This window comes from Drosophila nasuta, chromosome 2L (assembly GCF_023558535.2).
Source record: "Drosophila nasuta strain 15112-1781.00 chromosome 2L, ASM2355853v1, whole genome shotgun sequence".
In the NCBI taxonomy this organism is placed as follows: domain Eukaryota; kingdom Metazoa; phylum Arthropoda; class Insecta; order Diptera; family Drosophilidae; genus Drosophila; species Drosophila nasuta.
The window spans coordinates 9,160,660-9,173,995 of record NC_083455.1 but is presented as its reverse complement, the minus strand read 5'-3'; the positions used below and the strand labels follow the sequence as shown (position 1 = coordinate 9,173,995).

Genomic DNA, 13,336 nt, shown 5'->3' with positions numbered 1-13,336 from the left:
TAATACTAATGAAATACTGAAGTCCATGTAATTAAAAAGTACATTTTGTCCATTTCAATACTTGAATAAAATAGATACTTGTCAGACTCAAACTAATCAACCTCAAGTAAGCAGCTGTTGAAATGCGGCCAAAAGAGATATCAAGAGTTGGCGAGAGCCACCGCAAAATGTGAGTGCTAACAAGACCCCAGAGATTTGTGAGCCACAATAAAAATCACACACGAAATTTTGAAGTTGTCGCTGTTGAAGGGCTCTTGGGAAGGGCTTTGATTTCATTGGATTTGAGGCAGCACATGGTGAAACGGTGGCACGGTGGTACTGTGGCACGTTGGCAGTGTCTCCAAGTTGAGATGAAACTTTGTTGGCATCGCCATTTGCCGCCTTATGCAAATCAGGGACAAAGCAGTAAACGAGTGAGAGCTTCAGCCAGGTGCTAAGCTGGAATTGATGCTGAATGCTGATGATGACATTTGTGAGTTGGTGGCGCACTTTATTGCATCATCATCAGCATCGTAGCCATCATCATCATTCTGCAGAGTATATGCTATAGTCTTCAAATCGACCGTTTCAATTTGCTAATAGCCACGTGGCATATTTCCACGCATGGAAAGTTGTCTAGACAACAAATTTGTCGAACACACAAATACCAAAGTGGGTAAAAGGTTTTACACATTTCATTTTTTTCCATCCTTTTGTCTGTCGGTTCGCTTGTTTGTTTGTTTGACTATTTGCTACGCTTTCAATAACTTTAATATCAATTCTATGGTGCTCAGACACCGGAAATTGAATTACTTACTTACTTGAGTAACATGAGAAAAAAGTTGGGAGAAAACAAGCAAAAGGAAACTACGAAATGAGTCTTGGACTTTAAGATGCTAAACAAAAAAAACCACCGCAAAGCATTGCTCTTTTCAGTGAAAAGCACAAAAAAATGCATGAAAATGCTGAACTCTTAGTAGAAGGGAGGACTTCAGGACAAAAAGGGGAGGGGAAGATGGTTTAAGTGCGTGCGTAAGTGAGCATTTAACAAGGCAAACTGTTTGCTGGCCAGAGAGCCCAGAGAGCACCCAACTATCAGCTCCAGCAACCAAATAATGTTTCTTTTTTAATGCATACAATGAATCGCAAAAAGCACCACAACTTTCTACACCCTTTCGCATGCACATCCTTTATTAAGATAAAAGTTCTCCTTAATCACGAGGCGATTGTGCTTGTTTTCAACTTTAAGCAGTCTGGCAGGGCATTTGAATAAACCGCGGTCAGCTGCAACTCCTCCCAAGCTCTTCAGTGACTTGCGAGGCGTAATTGAATTATGAAATTCGTGCATCGACAAGGCAGCGTTACCAGAGACTGACGCCATTTCATTGAGGCAGGAAAAGAGCCAAGGACAGCAGCATGGAAATCAAACAAAGGGAGTCAAAGGGAGTGGTGTGTGTGTGTGTGTGTGTGTGTGTGTGTGTGTATGTATGTGTGGCTACCAATGAACCGTTAACGGCTTGCACTTTCTATACTCGGATACTCTGTATATGTATTATGCCGTTGGGCGAATTGTAGGCACCTTACACATATTAATAAATAAAATATATTAAAATGCAATTTTGCTTTATAACGACCAACATTGCAGCGCTTTTGCTTTTGCCCGCATATAATGAAATATGTGGAGGAAAAAGTGAAATTTTTAATATAAATAATTTCCCGTAAAGCTTTCACTTTGATACACTTAGTACACACGATACGTGCCCCATGCCCAAATTCTTTTTAAAGTAGTTTTAAATATTTTGCATATTATTTATGATGTTCTCTCTCTCTCTCTGTCAATGACAAGGATATTATGCCAATTTCAAGTTGAGCGTGTTTAAAAAATAATTATTAATTCATGTGTTGTCATTTTCGCTGAGCTTGTCCATGGAGTTTAATGCATCTGTCTCTGTTTTCCTCTCTATGCGTGTGTATTGCAATTTAATTAAAATTCAATCATTTAAGAGCAAATGATGCATATGCTTTAATGATTAGGTTTTAAATTAGTTATAAGTGTGAAAATCTTTTAAAAATACAATTTTTTTAAAATTATATTTACGGATATATGTAAGTGAAGGCGGTAGTAAAAAGCTGAAAAACTCGTTTAATTATAAACTTAAAAACCTTTATTGCGTATGTCTTATCTTTTAAACTCAGAAAGGTCTATGTTCAAACTTATCGAAAGATGAACTATATTTTAATCGAACAAGAAAGTTAATGCCGAATGTGCTCGAAATAAGAAGAAAATAGTGCGGAATAACGATAAAAAATATTCCTAAAAATATCAAAGGTATATCGGTATAGTACTACTTTTAAAATATACCATGGACGTGGATCTTCTTGACAATTCTAAGCTTCGTTTTCTGCGGTTACAGATGCAGTTCGGCGCAAAATGAAGTGGCCAGAAGAAAGTATGTATAGTTGTTCAAATTAAAAAATTTAATGATTAAAACGCAATACGCTATTCTATTAAAGATTACTGGACGATCTACAAAAATTTAATAATTTAACATCGATGTATATAGAAGAGTTTCAGCACGATCTAAGCAGTCTAAGCGTGAATGATATTCTGTAAGACCTGATAGATCAAAATATCACTGGCAATCAAAAACATCCGATGTTTTGTCCTAAACGAAGCTGAATTTTTCACATTAACGTAAACGGATTGAATCCCTTTCCTGTTCTGTGTGATTCGGATATAGCTGAACCTGATTGGATGGTTGTTTTGAAACGTTCTGATGGCCAAACAAATTTCTTTCGTAAATGCAAACAATACCAAGAAGGATTTGGTGACTTAACTAGTGAATTTTTCATAGGATTAGAAAAGTTGCATGTGTTAACTTATGAAAAGCCCCACGAAGTTTATTTTTTTTGGAAGACTTCGACGGTAACACGCGATATGCTAGAATGATGAATTTTCAATAGGAGACGAATCTTCATTCTATACAGTGGAGTATTTTGGCAACTACACCGGAGATGCCGGTGATGCAATGACTTATGTTGGAGACCAGAGATTTTACACTTACGACAATGACCATGAACATTTAAAGTGCGCTACAGAGCTCGCTAGTCCTGGATGGTTTGACTACTGATCAGAATGGTAAGAGTACTTCACTAAAGTAAATAATAATTTGATCGTACGTTTTTAGTAATCTCTTTGAACTGTACTTGGTGGGAAATTATGACAAAAAACATGTTGGTACTGGAATATGGTGGAAACATTGGCGTATCGGTCTTTACTCGCTAAAAACAGTGCAAATGATGATAAGACCAAAGTGTTCTTGCTAAACTTAAAAAAAAACTCAAATACTAATTCAAAAATTCTCGAAAGGCCGATTGTAAATTTATTTGTTTTATAGTCCATCTGTCTTAACTATCTTGTCTTTTTCTTCAGAATTATTTCAATACTGCTTTTACAACAAATGTAACGAAATAATTATTAATAAATTAAATTTCACATTTCCGTAATCGTATCAGTAAGTAACATAAAATCGTTGAAAAGATATTGGTATTCGTTAGTTCTGAAAGCAGTTCAGATGACGATAATGGAAATCCAAATCCAAAATCCCCTCAAATCCACAGGCCTCTTTAGATTGACGATGAAACTAAGAGCAGCTGTGATAATATAATATACTTAATCTATAACACAACATGGACAATATATAGTAAATTATTAAATTACGTCATCAGTTAATTCAAACGGTCGCAAAAAGTTGAAATAATCGTTTAAATACAAACAAACATCTTGAAGACCTTGATTACGTAAGTCTAATCTTCTAAACTCAGAAACGTGTATGTTCAAACATGTTGACAGACATTTAACTATATCTATATTTAACTATATATACTTATTTAAATGAAAACAACCACTCTGAATCTACATATATCCGTAAATATAATTTTTTAAAAAATTTTAAGTGTAATATATACATATATTTGAATTGGACAAGAAAGTTACAGTCGACTATACTCGACAGCAATATAACCGTTCCCTTTTTTAAATAAAAAGAAAATAGTTCAGAATTATGATAAAAAATATAACAAAAAATATCGATATACTACTACATTCAGAATATACCAAAGCATCCATATACAATTGGTTTTTAATAGCTCTAACAATTTGTATGTGATCGCAACCAAATTTTCAGGAAAATGGCATGTCATGTATAGATATTAAGAGAATGAGGCATTTTGTGTTCCGATATAGTATATATATGAACATATATATATATATATATATATATATAATATATATATACTATTTAAAAATAGTGCTATACAGTCGACTATACTCAATCTCAACCGAACATTTTTTGAAAGACTCGTCAGAACTAAAATCATTAAACTGTAAGCATTGAAATGAAACGGACGTGGCTCTTCTTGACAATTCTAAGCCTTCTCTTCTGCGGTTACAGATGCAGTTCGGCGCAAAATGAAGTGGCCAGAAGAAGGTAAGTCAAATTATTCAAATTCAAAAATGTAATGATAAAAACGCAATTCGCCCTGTTCTATTACAGATTATTGGACGAACTACAAAAATTTAATAATTTAACATGGATGTATATAGAAGAATATCAGCACAATCTAAGCAGTCTAAGCGTGAATGATATTCTGCAAGACCTGATAGATCAAAATATCACTGGCAATCAAAAACATACGATGTTTTGTCCTAAACGAAACGGAATCTTTCACATTAGCGCAAACAGTTTGAAGCCCTTTGCTGTTCTGTGTAATTCGGATATAGCTGGTCCTGGTTGGATGGTTGCTTTAAAACGTTCTGATGGCGAAACAAATTTCATTCGTAAATGGAAACAATACCAAGAAGGATTTGGTAACTTATCTAGTGAATTTTTCATAGGATTAGAAAAGTTGCATGTGTTAACTTATGAAAAGCCCCACGAAGTTTATTTTTTTTTGGAAGATTTCGAGGGTAACACACGATATGCTAGATATGACGACTTTTTAGTAAGCAACGAAACTTCATTCTATACATTGGAGAAACTTGGCGAGTACAGCGGAGATGCCGGTGACGCAATGAGTCATGTTGCCGGCCAGAGATTTTACACTTTCGACAATGACTCAGAAAGCCCTAGGTGCGCTGCACTGCGTGCTAGTGCTGGATGGTTTAACAGCTGCACAAAATGGTAAGAATACTTCACTAAAAAAAATAATAATTTGATGGATTACATTTTTAGTAATCTTTTTGGACCTTACTTGGAGGGATATTATGACACGACTCATGATTATAGAGCAATGTGGTGGGAATATTGGCGTGGCGATCTTTACTCGCTAAAATCTGTGCAAATGATGATAAGGCCAAAGTGTTCTTGCTAAAAAAAAACAATTCTTGAAAGACCGATTGTAAATTAATTTGTTTTATAATCCAGCTATTCAAAAACAGCTTTTACAACAACAAAAAATTATTAATAAATTCAATTGGTAATATGCAAAAATGTACATATTTTAAATTAAAATATACATATAGTATGAATTTCCGTAGCCGTATCAGTAAGTAACATAAAATCGTTGAACGATTTATGAAAAAGCAGAATAAAACATATTGGTATTCATTAGTTCTGAAATCAGTTTGGATGATGATAATGAAAGTCCAAGAGTCCAATACCCCTCAAACCGACAAGCCTCTTTCGATTGACGATGAAGCTAAGGGCAGCTGTGATAATATAATAAATCTATAACACAACATGGACAACATATCGTAAATGGCGCTGATTCTTTGACCCCAGAGCGAACCTCTCGTGCTTAAGCTTGGTCATTAATTGCAGCTCTAAATTGCGTCATCCGTTAATTCAAATGTCCGATAAGACGAAAGCCGCCGATTGACAGCGTCGACGATGATAATTAATAAATGAAACATGAAAAGAAATCACTTTTTTCCAAATCACTCAGAGAAATTGCGAGCAGAAGTACTTTACAAATGTATGCTAACAGAATTGTACAATATTTTTAATTCTATTGTAATTTGCTAAATATATAACTTATTTAAATGAAAATTTGCTATCAAGAGGGAGACTCGATCATTTTTTAAGAAATTAATTAGAAACTTGCTTTCATTTCATAGATGACAAATATTTTTTACAGTGCACTCGCATCATAGATAAGCCTGCTTCGCACGAACTAAAAGAAAAGACGTATTTAAAACGCTGATAAGCAAGCGAAGCGAAAAAAAAAATGTAAAAAGCGCGCTGCAAGAATTTTAACACATATAAATATACATACATTTATGATGTGTGTGTGAGTGTGAGTAAGTCGATGTGTGCGAATGTATGAGCGAGTGTATTCGAATGTGTACACATGGGTCGAATGAATTAAAAACGAATACATAAAAATTGAAAACGCGTGAAACGAGTTTTTAGTTGATTTTTAGCAAGCGGCAAACGCGCACGAAACAGAAACATTCTCAAAAATCGAGACGGAAATTGTGAAATTCAAAACAGAAGAACAAAAACCCAATTCAAAGAAAAATATTCTCAAACATTTTTCTGACATGTGTGCGCCTAAACAAAACCAACAACAACAATTGCAACTTCTGCCCCGAACTGCAGACAACTGTATTCAAAACTAACAAGAGCAGAATAAAACAAAAAATATATAACAACCTACAAGAGCGCAATAAAAAGAAAATCAATTATTGTTGTGCCTGATAAAATGATACGAATTTGGGGAATTTGTTTGCTGCTGGCAAGTGTCCAGGCGCTGCCCACCAAACACCTGAATCACAATGCCACAGAGGAACAGGAGCAGGAGCAGGAGCTGGAGGAGGAGACGTCACATTGGAACGGGGATATCAATTTGCAGCACATTCAACGAATTGAGAGCTATATGCAACCAGAGCAGGATGCCTGCCACGATTTTCATGCCTATGCCTGTGGCAATTGGAAGTCAGTGCACGGCAATGTGTCGGCGATGTCGTTAAGCGGCTCCCACATCGATCAACGCTATGTGCAGCTGTTCGAGCGACTGTTGCGGGAACCACAAGCGCCGGAGCATCGGCTGCCAATGTTTCCGAAACTCTTGCGTTACTATCAGAGCTGCTTGGCGTTGGATAAGCCGCGATTGCGTCACTATCTGGATCATTTGCCGCCACGAAGCACCGATCATTGGATGGAACTGTTGGCGATCTTGGGACGATATGGACATCATGAGCACTACATCAGGATTACGGTGGCCCACCACAATGCCAGCCGGCACATAATCTTCATGCAAGCCCATGTGCATGAGCTCAAAATGACTCTAACCCCAAATATATATTTCGCCTTGCGGCGTCACTTAGAAGGCGATTTGCCATCGTTGCCGGAATTGCGACAGCAATTCAAGCAGTTGGATGCGACACTTTATCGACTATCTCAATCGGAGAGCATCAACAGTGAAGAGGAGAACTTTAAGACATACACGCTGGACCAACTGCAGCGGGAGCTGCCTGGCCTCAACTGGACACACGCCTTGCAGCTGAAATTCAATGCCACCTATGACGGCCAGCATCAGGTGCAGGTGGATGAGTTGCCCCAACTGCGGCAACTGATCGACTTCCTCAACCAGGCCGATGCTCGCCTCTTGCGTTTATACAGCCTGTCACGATTTCTGCAGTATTTGCTCCAGTTGCCGCACAATCCACTGAACAATCTGGCCAACAACAGAGCACCATCGAGTGTCGAGTGTGTGCAGCATATGCGAAAGACGCTGTATCTGGGCATGAACTATGCCTACGAGCACATCTACTATGCGAAGCAAAGGGCCACGGATGAACGCATCATCTTTCGCGTCTTCGAGGAGCTGAAAGCACAGTTCTCCAAGCAACTGCGACAGAACGAGTTCAGCTTGGATGCCAATCTGTTGTCGGCACTGCAGCAGAAAGTGTCCGGCATGGCCATCAATATCGGCAACATGCCGCACAATGCCAGTGAACAGTTCTATCGAGAGCGCGAGCAGCTGTGGCAAGCAACTGGTGACTTCTACTTGAATCACTTCAAGAGTCTGCTGGAGTACAATGCACATCAGGCGGAGATGGAGCGCACCACAAATACAACGCTGAAGCAACTGTTCTACAGCTTCAGCTATCATGGACCCAGTATGCAAGATAATATCGATGCCACACCGTATTTCTATTGCGTGAGCAACATCATCATTATGCCCTATGCCTATGTGCAGTTGCCCTTCTATCACGCCCAATTTTGGCCAGCATTGCTCTATGGCGATTTGGGCAACACGCTGGGCCATGAGATGCTGCACACCTTGGACAGCTTCTTTGTGGACTTTGATGCTCAGGGCGTGCAGCGTGACTATGGTGATCAATTGCGACGCTACAGACAGTATGTGGCTGGCATCGAGTGTCTCAACAGCACTGCGAATATCACGCTGAATGAACGCACCGCAGACTTTAGTGGCACTCGACTGGCGTTGCACACGTATCTGCAGACGCCGATGCAGCGACGCCAGCATGGACGACTTTACTTTCTGCAATTTGCGCAATTCTTTTGCGGTCAGGAGGCGGACGAAAGCCATGATGAGGGCAGCGTACGCTTGAACTATACGCTGTCGCAGATGCCCGAGTTCGCTGAGGTCTTCAACTGTACGCAGGGTACACCCATGAATCCAGTCGAGCGTTGCCAATTTTGGTAGCGAGGTTGATTCTAATAATAATCCTAGCACTACTACTACATAGATAGGAGGTGTATAGCTTTAACTAGTTCTAGACTAGACAACAAGTATTGTAAATAAAAGTATGCTTAAGTAACAACTATCTGGCCTTATCTCTCACTCTCTCTCTCTCTCTCTTTCTGTATGTTTCTGGTCTGCTTTCGGGTTACGTGGTTCGCATCAGTATGCGGCACGCGCTTAGGCTCACAGAAATCTTTGACAGCCAAACAGTGGGCTTGGCTTGGCTTGGCAGTAAAGGTAACTTGCAACCAGCCAGTCAGCGCGACAAGTTAATTTTCAATTACGTGCACAACGTGCGAAGCGGCGCAAAAGTTGAAAGCCAACATCCAACATCCAGGAGCCAGCAACCAACAGCCAACAGCATACGCTGTCTGTCTGCCCACAACAGAGCGCATTGAAAAAAAAAACAAATAAGAAAGCTGCGGTTGAATGTGCCCGACTGAGAGATACCCGTTACACAATTTCAAAAAAGGCAACGCAATGTCAAATGTTCAAATATACCAAATATTACTAAAATATACCAAAAGTTATATGTGGAATAAAGATATTCTATTATATTGTATTAAAAATACATAAAATTAATATATATAAAAATACCAAATTATACCGAAAGTTATATTTGTATTACGATGTACATTTACATTACAAATTTACCATAGATAGAAAATATATCAGTTTGTCAACCAAAGCTAGCTAGCTTAATTAAGTCCCAGTATATAAAATTATTTTTGGATTATTTTCCAAGTTTTTTCCTTGAACGCAAAAAATTTTAGAGACTGCAGTTATACAAAGTCATAATACCATTCTTGCCTATGGGTAGCGGGTATAAAAAGAGAAAAAAGAAAAGAACATGCTCTTGACACGACTCAAGTGTGCTCGACCAACAAGATACCCTGGTCTCATCAGCAGACGACCTGATTTCAAAGCTAGCTGCTGATTCATTGCGCCACATGGACTTGCAGATGTGCTGCAAGAGCAAAAAATAAATACATTTTACATTTTTGCCAAACAATCGTATTTCCAACTAATTCAATTGAACACCACTTATTTTATTAGTTTAAATATTTCTGTCGCTGACTTCAGAGTGAGTGAAAGACATAAATAAATATTTGATGATATAGCTGACACACATTTCGACTGTCAATTTGTATGGACATGAAATTGTGGAGAGCAAACTGGCAGAGCATTTGGCAAAACTACCAATGGGGAAATATGAAATGCCGACGCAAGCATAAAGAATTTTCTTGCTGGCAACGTCATGCATTGAAATCAGGCAGAGATGGCGCACACACAGAGACACCGAGAATATTGCTCAAACAGGCACACATCAATACAAACACACACACACAGGCAGACATGTATGCGCTCAGCGTGCGTATCTTGTTTGCCGGCACGCTTTTTATTTATTTGCTAATTAACGCGCTTCCTGTGTGCAGCCGACATCGAAGTCACAGCAGCCGAAGTCTCGCAGTCGGAGATGCCGAATACCGAATACCGAATACCGAACATTGCGAATGCTGAGCGCTGATATTTTCACTTGGCAACTTGTTGAAGGTCGCTATCTGGCATATTACTCATACGCCGCGTGGTGCCACCACAGCACAGTCACAGTCTCAGTCACCTGGCAACCGCATTTGGCGTCCCACATTAATAGACCATTAGAAAGGCAACAACAGTAACAAAAGTAACAACAGCAGCAGCAGCTCAAGCAGAAGCTCAACACGTGACCCACATTACAAACACAACATACAAAGACCCAAATCTAAGCATAGTGAATCAAATCCTAAAGACAACAAGCCCCAAATTTTAATTAAGCAATGCATGACAAAAATTACACAGGCTACACAGATGCCCTCTTTGAAAATACATTCGAAATTTATTCGATCAAGTCAATTGCGAATGGCAAACAAAGAGTATGAGGAAATCAACATGAAAACTCAATTATGCCAATTTGAATTAAAATGATGAAATCGTGTAAGCACATTACATGCATTACCTGCAAAGAAAAGTGCTTGGAATGACGCAAGAATGTTGGCATCATAATTGAAAAGTGTAAAGTTCTGAGCATTTTACTATGCAACTAATTTGGTTGTTAACTGCGCGTCTTTAGTTTAATTAAGTCCGAGGGGAAGTGTACTATAATGGAGGCACTTCGATGGTCTCATTAAGTTAATCAATTCGCATGAATTGCAAACCACATTGTGTAATCCATATACCCATCATTAAAAGCTTATGCGCATTTATGCGACTGTCTAAGGGGACTCGGACTTGGATTCGAATTGTCTGGCTGGCTCTACATATGTGTATGTATGTATATAGTATTAAACTAAATGCTAAGTCGGCAGTTTTGTCGTCGGTATCGAATTCTCAGTATGTTGCTGGGCTTGCGGTTTGGATTGCTCGCGACTCGCGCGACCACACAAATTGATATTCCATGTGCGATTTTGTGTTCGCTCTACATACATACATACAATATATACGTACGTATGTATATGTGTGTTAGCAATGTCTGTTTGTGGCTTATCAGTGTGAGCAATTTCATTCATTCATGTAAGTCAAATTAGTTGTCGCTGCCGCTCTGAATCGTTTAATAATTAAGTTTAATTTTAAACTGCTTAGCGGCGCATTTCACGTGTCCGAGTGACGCAATTTCAGCGACGAATTGCGTGTAGACAGAACTAAACCGCAGCTCAACCAATGGGCGCCAAGCACGCCAAACACTCGCTATTTTACTAGTCAACCAGCTCAATCCGGATCCGGCTTTTTTTCAACTCTGCCATTTGTCACGTGTGTGTGTATGTGTGTGTTGCCGACCGGACCCGGAGATCCCCCGTCAATGGGCGTCACCTTCTCTCAGGCACGTGTTGCCCGGTTGGCCCATTTATTGATTGTTGCACGGTAAATTCTGTCATTATTGCAGTAATTTCAGTTGTTCATAATCTTGTTATTTACAAGTTGTGTTCTATGGTGTCTAAAGTATTCGCTGGATTATTTTCAGTCTTTATTTCAGATTATCTTTGCATTGTGTTGCGCTTAATTCCCTTTTTTTCTTGGTAAATACAAGTATGCGGTGCGATAACATAATCCCATAATCTACCCACCACATGAGAAGTCAGCGATCTCCACATCTCGCTCTCTCTCTCTTTCGCTCAAGCGACCGCAATGTTTTGAAATTAAAATGCGCAAAAAGCCCGACAGCAACAACAGCAAAATATTCAGGGAAACACAGCAACAGCAACATCAACACAGAAGCTGCGGCTAAATTCGCACGTTCAAGTGTCACTGACAGCAGCGACAACGTCTGTTGTCAGACTGTTTGACAGTGTGTCCACTTTGCTTCAGCACACAGAGCACCAAACAACATTCCACTCCACTCTGCTAGTCCGGCTGGATCTCCTTCCCTGGCTCCATCTCCAGTTACCCAGCAGCACAACAACAATAGCTGCTAGCGTGTTTATTAAACGGCATTTTGGCAATTCCCAAAAAATCAACAGCAGCAACAACAAATTCTGTGGTTTGCCACAGTGTTTGTAAATGTTTTTGGTGTTTGCTGCGATTGAAATTGTAGTTGTTATTGCTGTTGGTTTTATTGTTGCCTATTTGTTTACCAACTGTCCTTGTGTTTGTCTGTTATTGTTAGCAGCTTCATTGTTATGCCTTTAAAAGAATACACACACACACACACACACGGTCAAAACACGTGCGCAATTTCACATGAACCCGCTCGATAAATTTGACTTTATATATAATATCATACTTATTCGCATATTAAAGGCAACAATTAAATTAGCAGTGGAAGTATCGTTCGATTTTAAGTGACAGAATTCATTTGATATTTAGGTTTAAATATAACTTTCGGCAACAAAACAAAATTTCACAAATAAATCAAAGCGTCTGATTGTATTTTAACTTGTGCAGCGTTAAACCCCAAGAGTCTTAGCTTCTTATCAATACGAAAGTCACGGGCTCATAAAATAATGACAACGAAATCTGCTGTGCAACAGGTCACGCATTAGGCGCATTAAATCAACACAATTCGCAAGACCATTAAGAGCAATAATAAATGCTTATTCAAATAAACAAAAAGCAACATCAATTTGAGCCGTTGAACAAATATTGAAGCACGAGTAATCGAAATTTTGGGAAAAATAAAATGCAATATTGATACGCTAGACTATCAGATATTGGTTTATAAACTTTCCATTAAACTACCTTAATAACGTAGACGAGAAGGACACCAGCTGTGACTGTTAGAGAGTGCAATTAAATAACGGCCCAAGAGAACGAAACTCATAGGATGATGTTGACGACATAAACAGCAATGTGTTTTCTGGTTTCATATGCAACGGTCAGTTGATTAATAATGTTGCCATGTGACTGTTTATGTGTATGTGTGTGTGTGTGTAAGTTGACATTATTGCAGCCTATGAACAAACAGTGAAACACACACGCAATGCGTAACGAGCTTTTGAGGCCCAAAACGTGCTTGAGAGCAATACTTTCGATGCGTTGCTCTCGTGTTGCCATCTTTAATTGCAATTTGCAAACTGCGCCCAAAAGTTGACAACAGTTTTTTTTCTTCATTTGGTTGTTGGCTTCGTCGTTCCCTCGCTCGCTCGTCTTGCTTGCATATTTACAGTGC

At 38.9% G+C, this 13,336-nt stretch overlaps 3 protein-coding genes across 4 annotated transcripts in view; 2 read left to right on the top strand and 1 right to left on the bottom strand.

Moving 5' to 3' along the window:
- Positions 1 to 13,336, bottom strand: part of LOC132783589 (uncharacterized) — an 81,067-nt gene that overhangs the window by 4,540 nt on the left and 63,191 nt on the right. Inside the window, exon 1 of one of the 2 annotated variants that reach the window (XM_060788847.1) lies at positions 5,233 to 5,315. The exons of the other annotated variant lie outside the window; for it this stretch is intronic. The gene's annotated coding sequence lies outside the window, so the exon portion shown is untranslated. Of the gene's footprint in view, positions 1 to 5,232; positions 5,316 to 13,336 lie in introns of those variants that run through there. 2 annotated transcript variants of the gene reach the window in all.
- On the top strand, positions 4,316 to 5,362 carry LOC132783593 (microfibril-associated glycoprotein 4-like). The gene is made up of 4 exons (XM_060788851.1): positions 4,316 to 4,365; positions 4,434 to 4,469; positions 4,536 to 5,162; positions 5,214 to 5,362. Exons 3-4 carry the CDS (start codon positions 4,576 to 4,578, stop codon positions 5,350 to 5,352), a joined length of 726 nt encoding a protein of 241 aa, XP_060644834.1. The 5' UTR covers positions 4,316 to 4,365; positions 4,434 to 4,469; positions 4,536 to 4,575; the 3' UTR covers positions 5,353 to 5,362.
- On the top strand, positions 6,403 to 8,788 carry LOC132798376 (neprilysin-4). The gene has a single exon (XM_060810203.1). It carries the CDS (start codon positions 6,685 to 6,687, stop codon positions 8,653 to 8,655), a length of 1,971 nt encoding a protein of 656 aa, XP_060666186.1. The 5' UTR covers positions 6,403 to 6,684; the 3' UTR covers positions 8,656 to 8,788.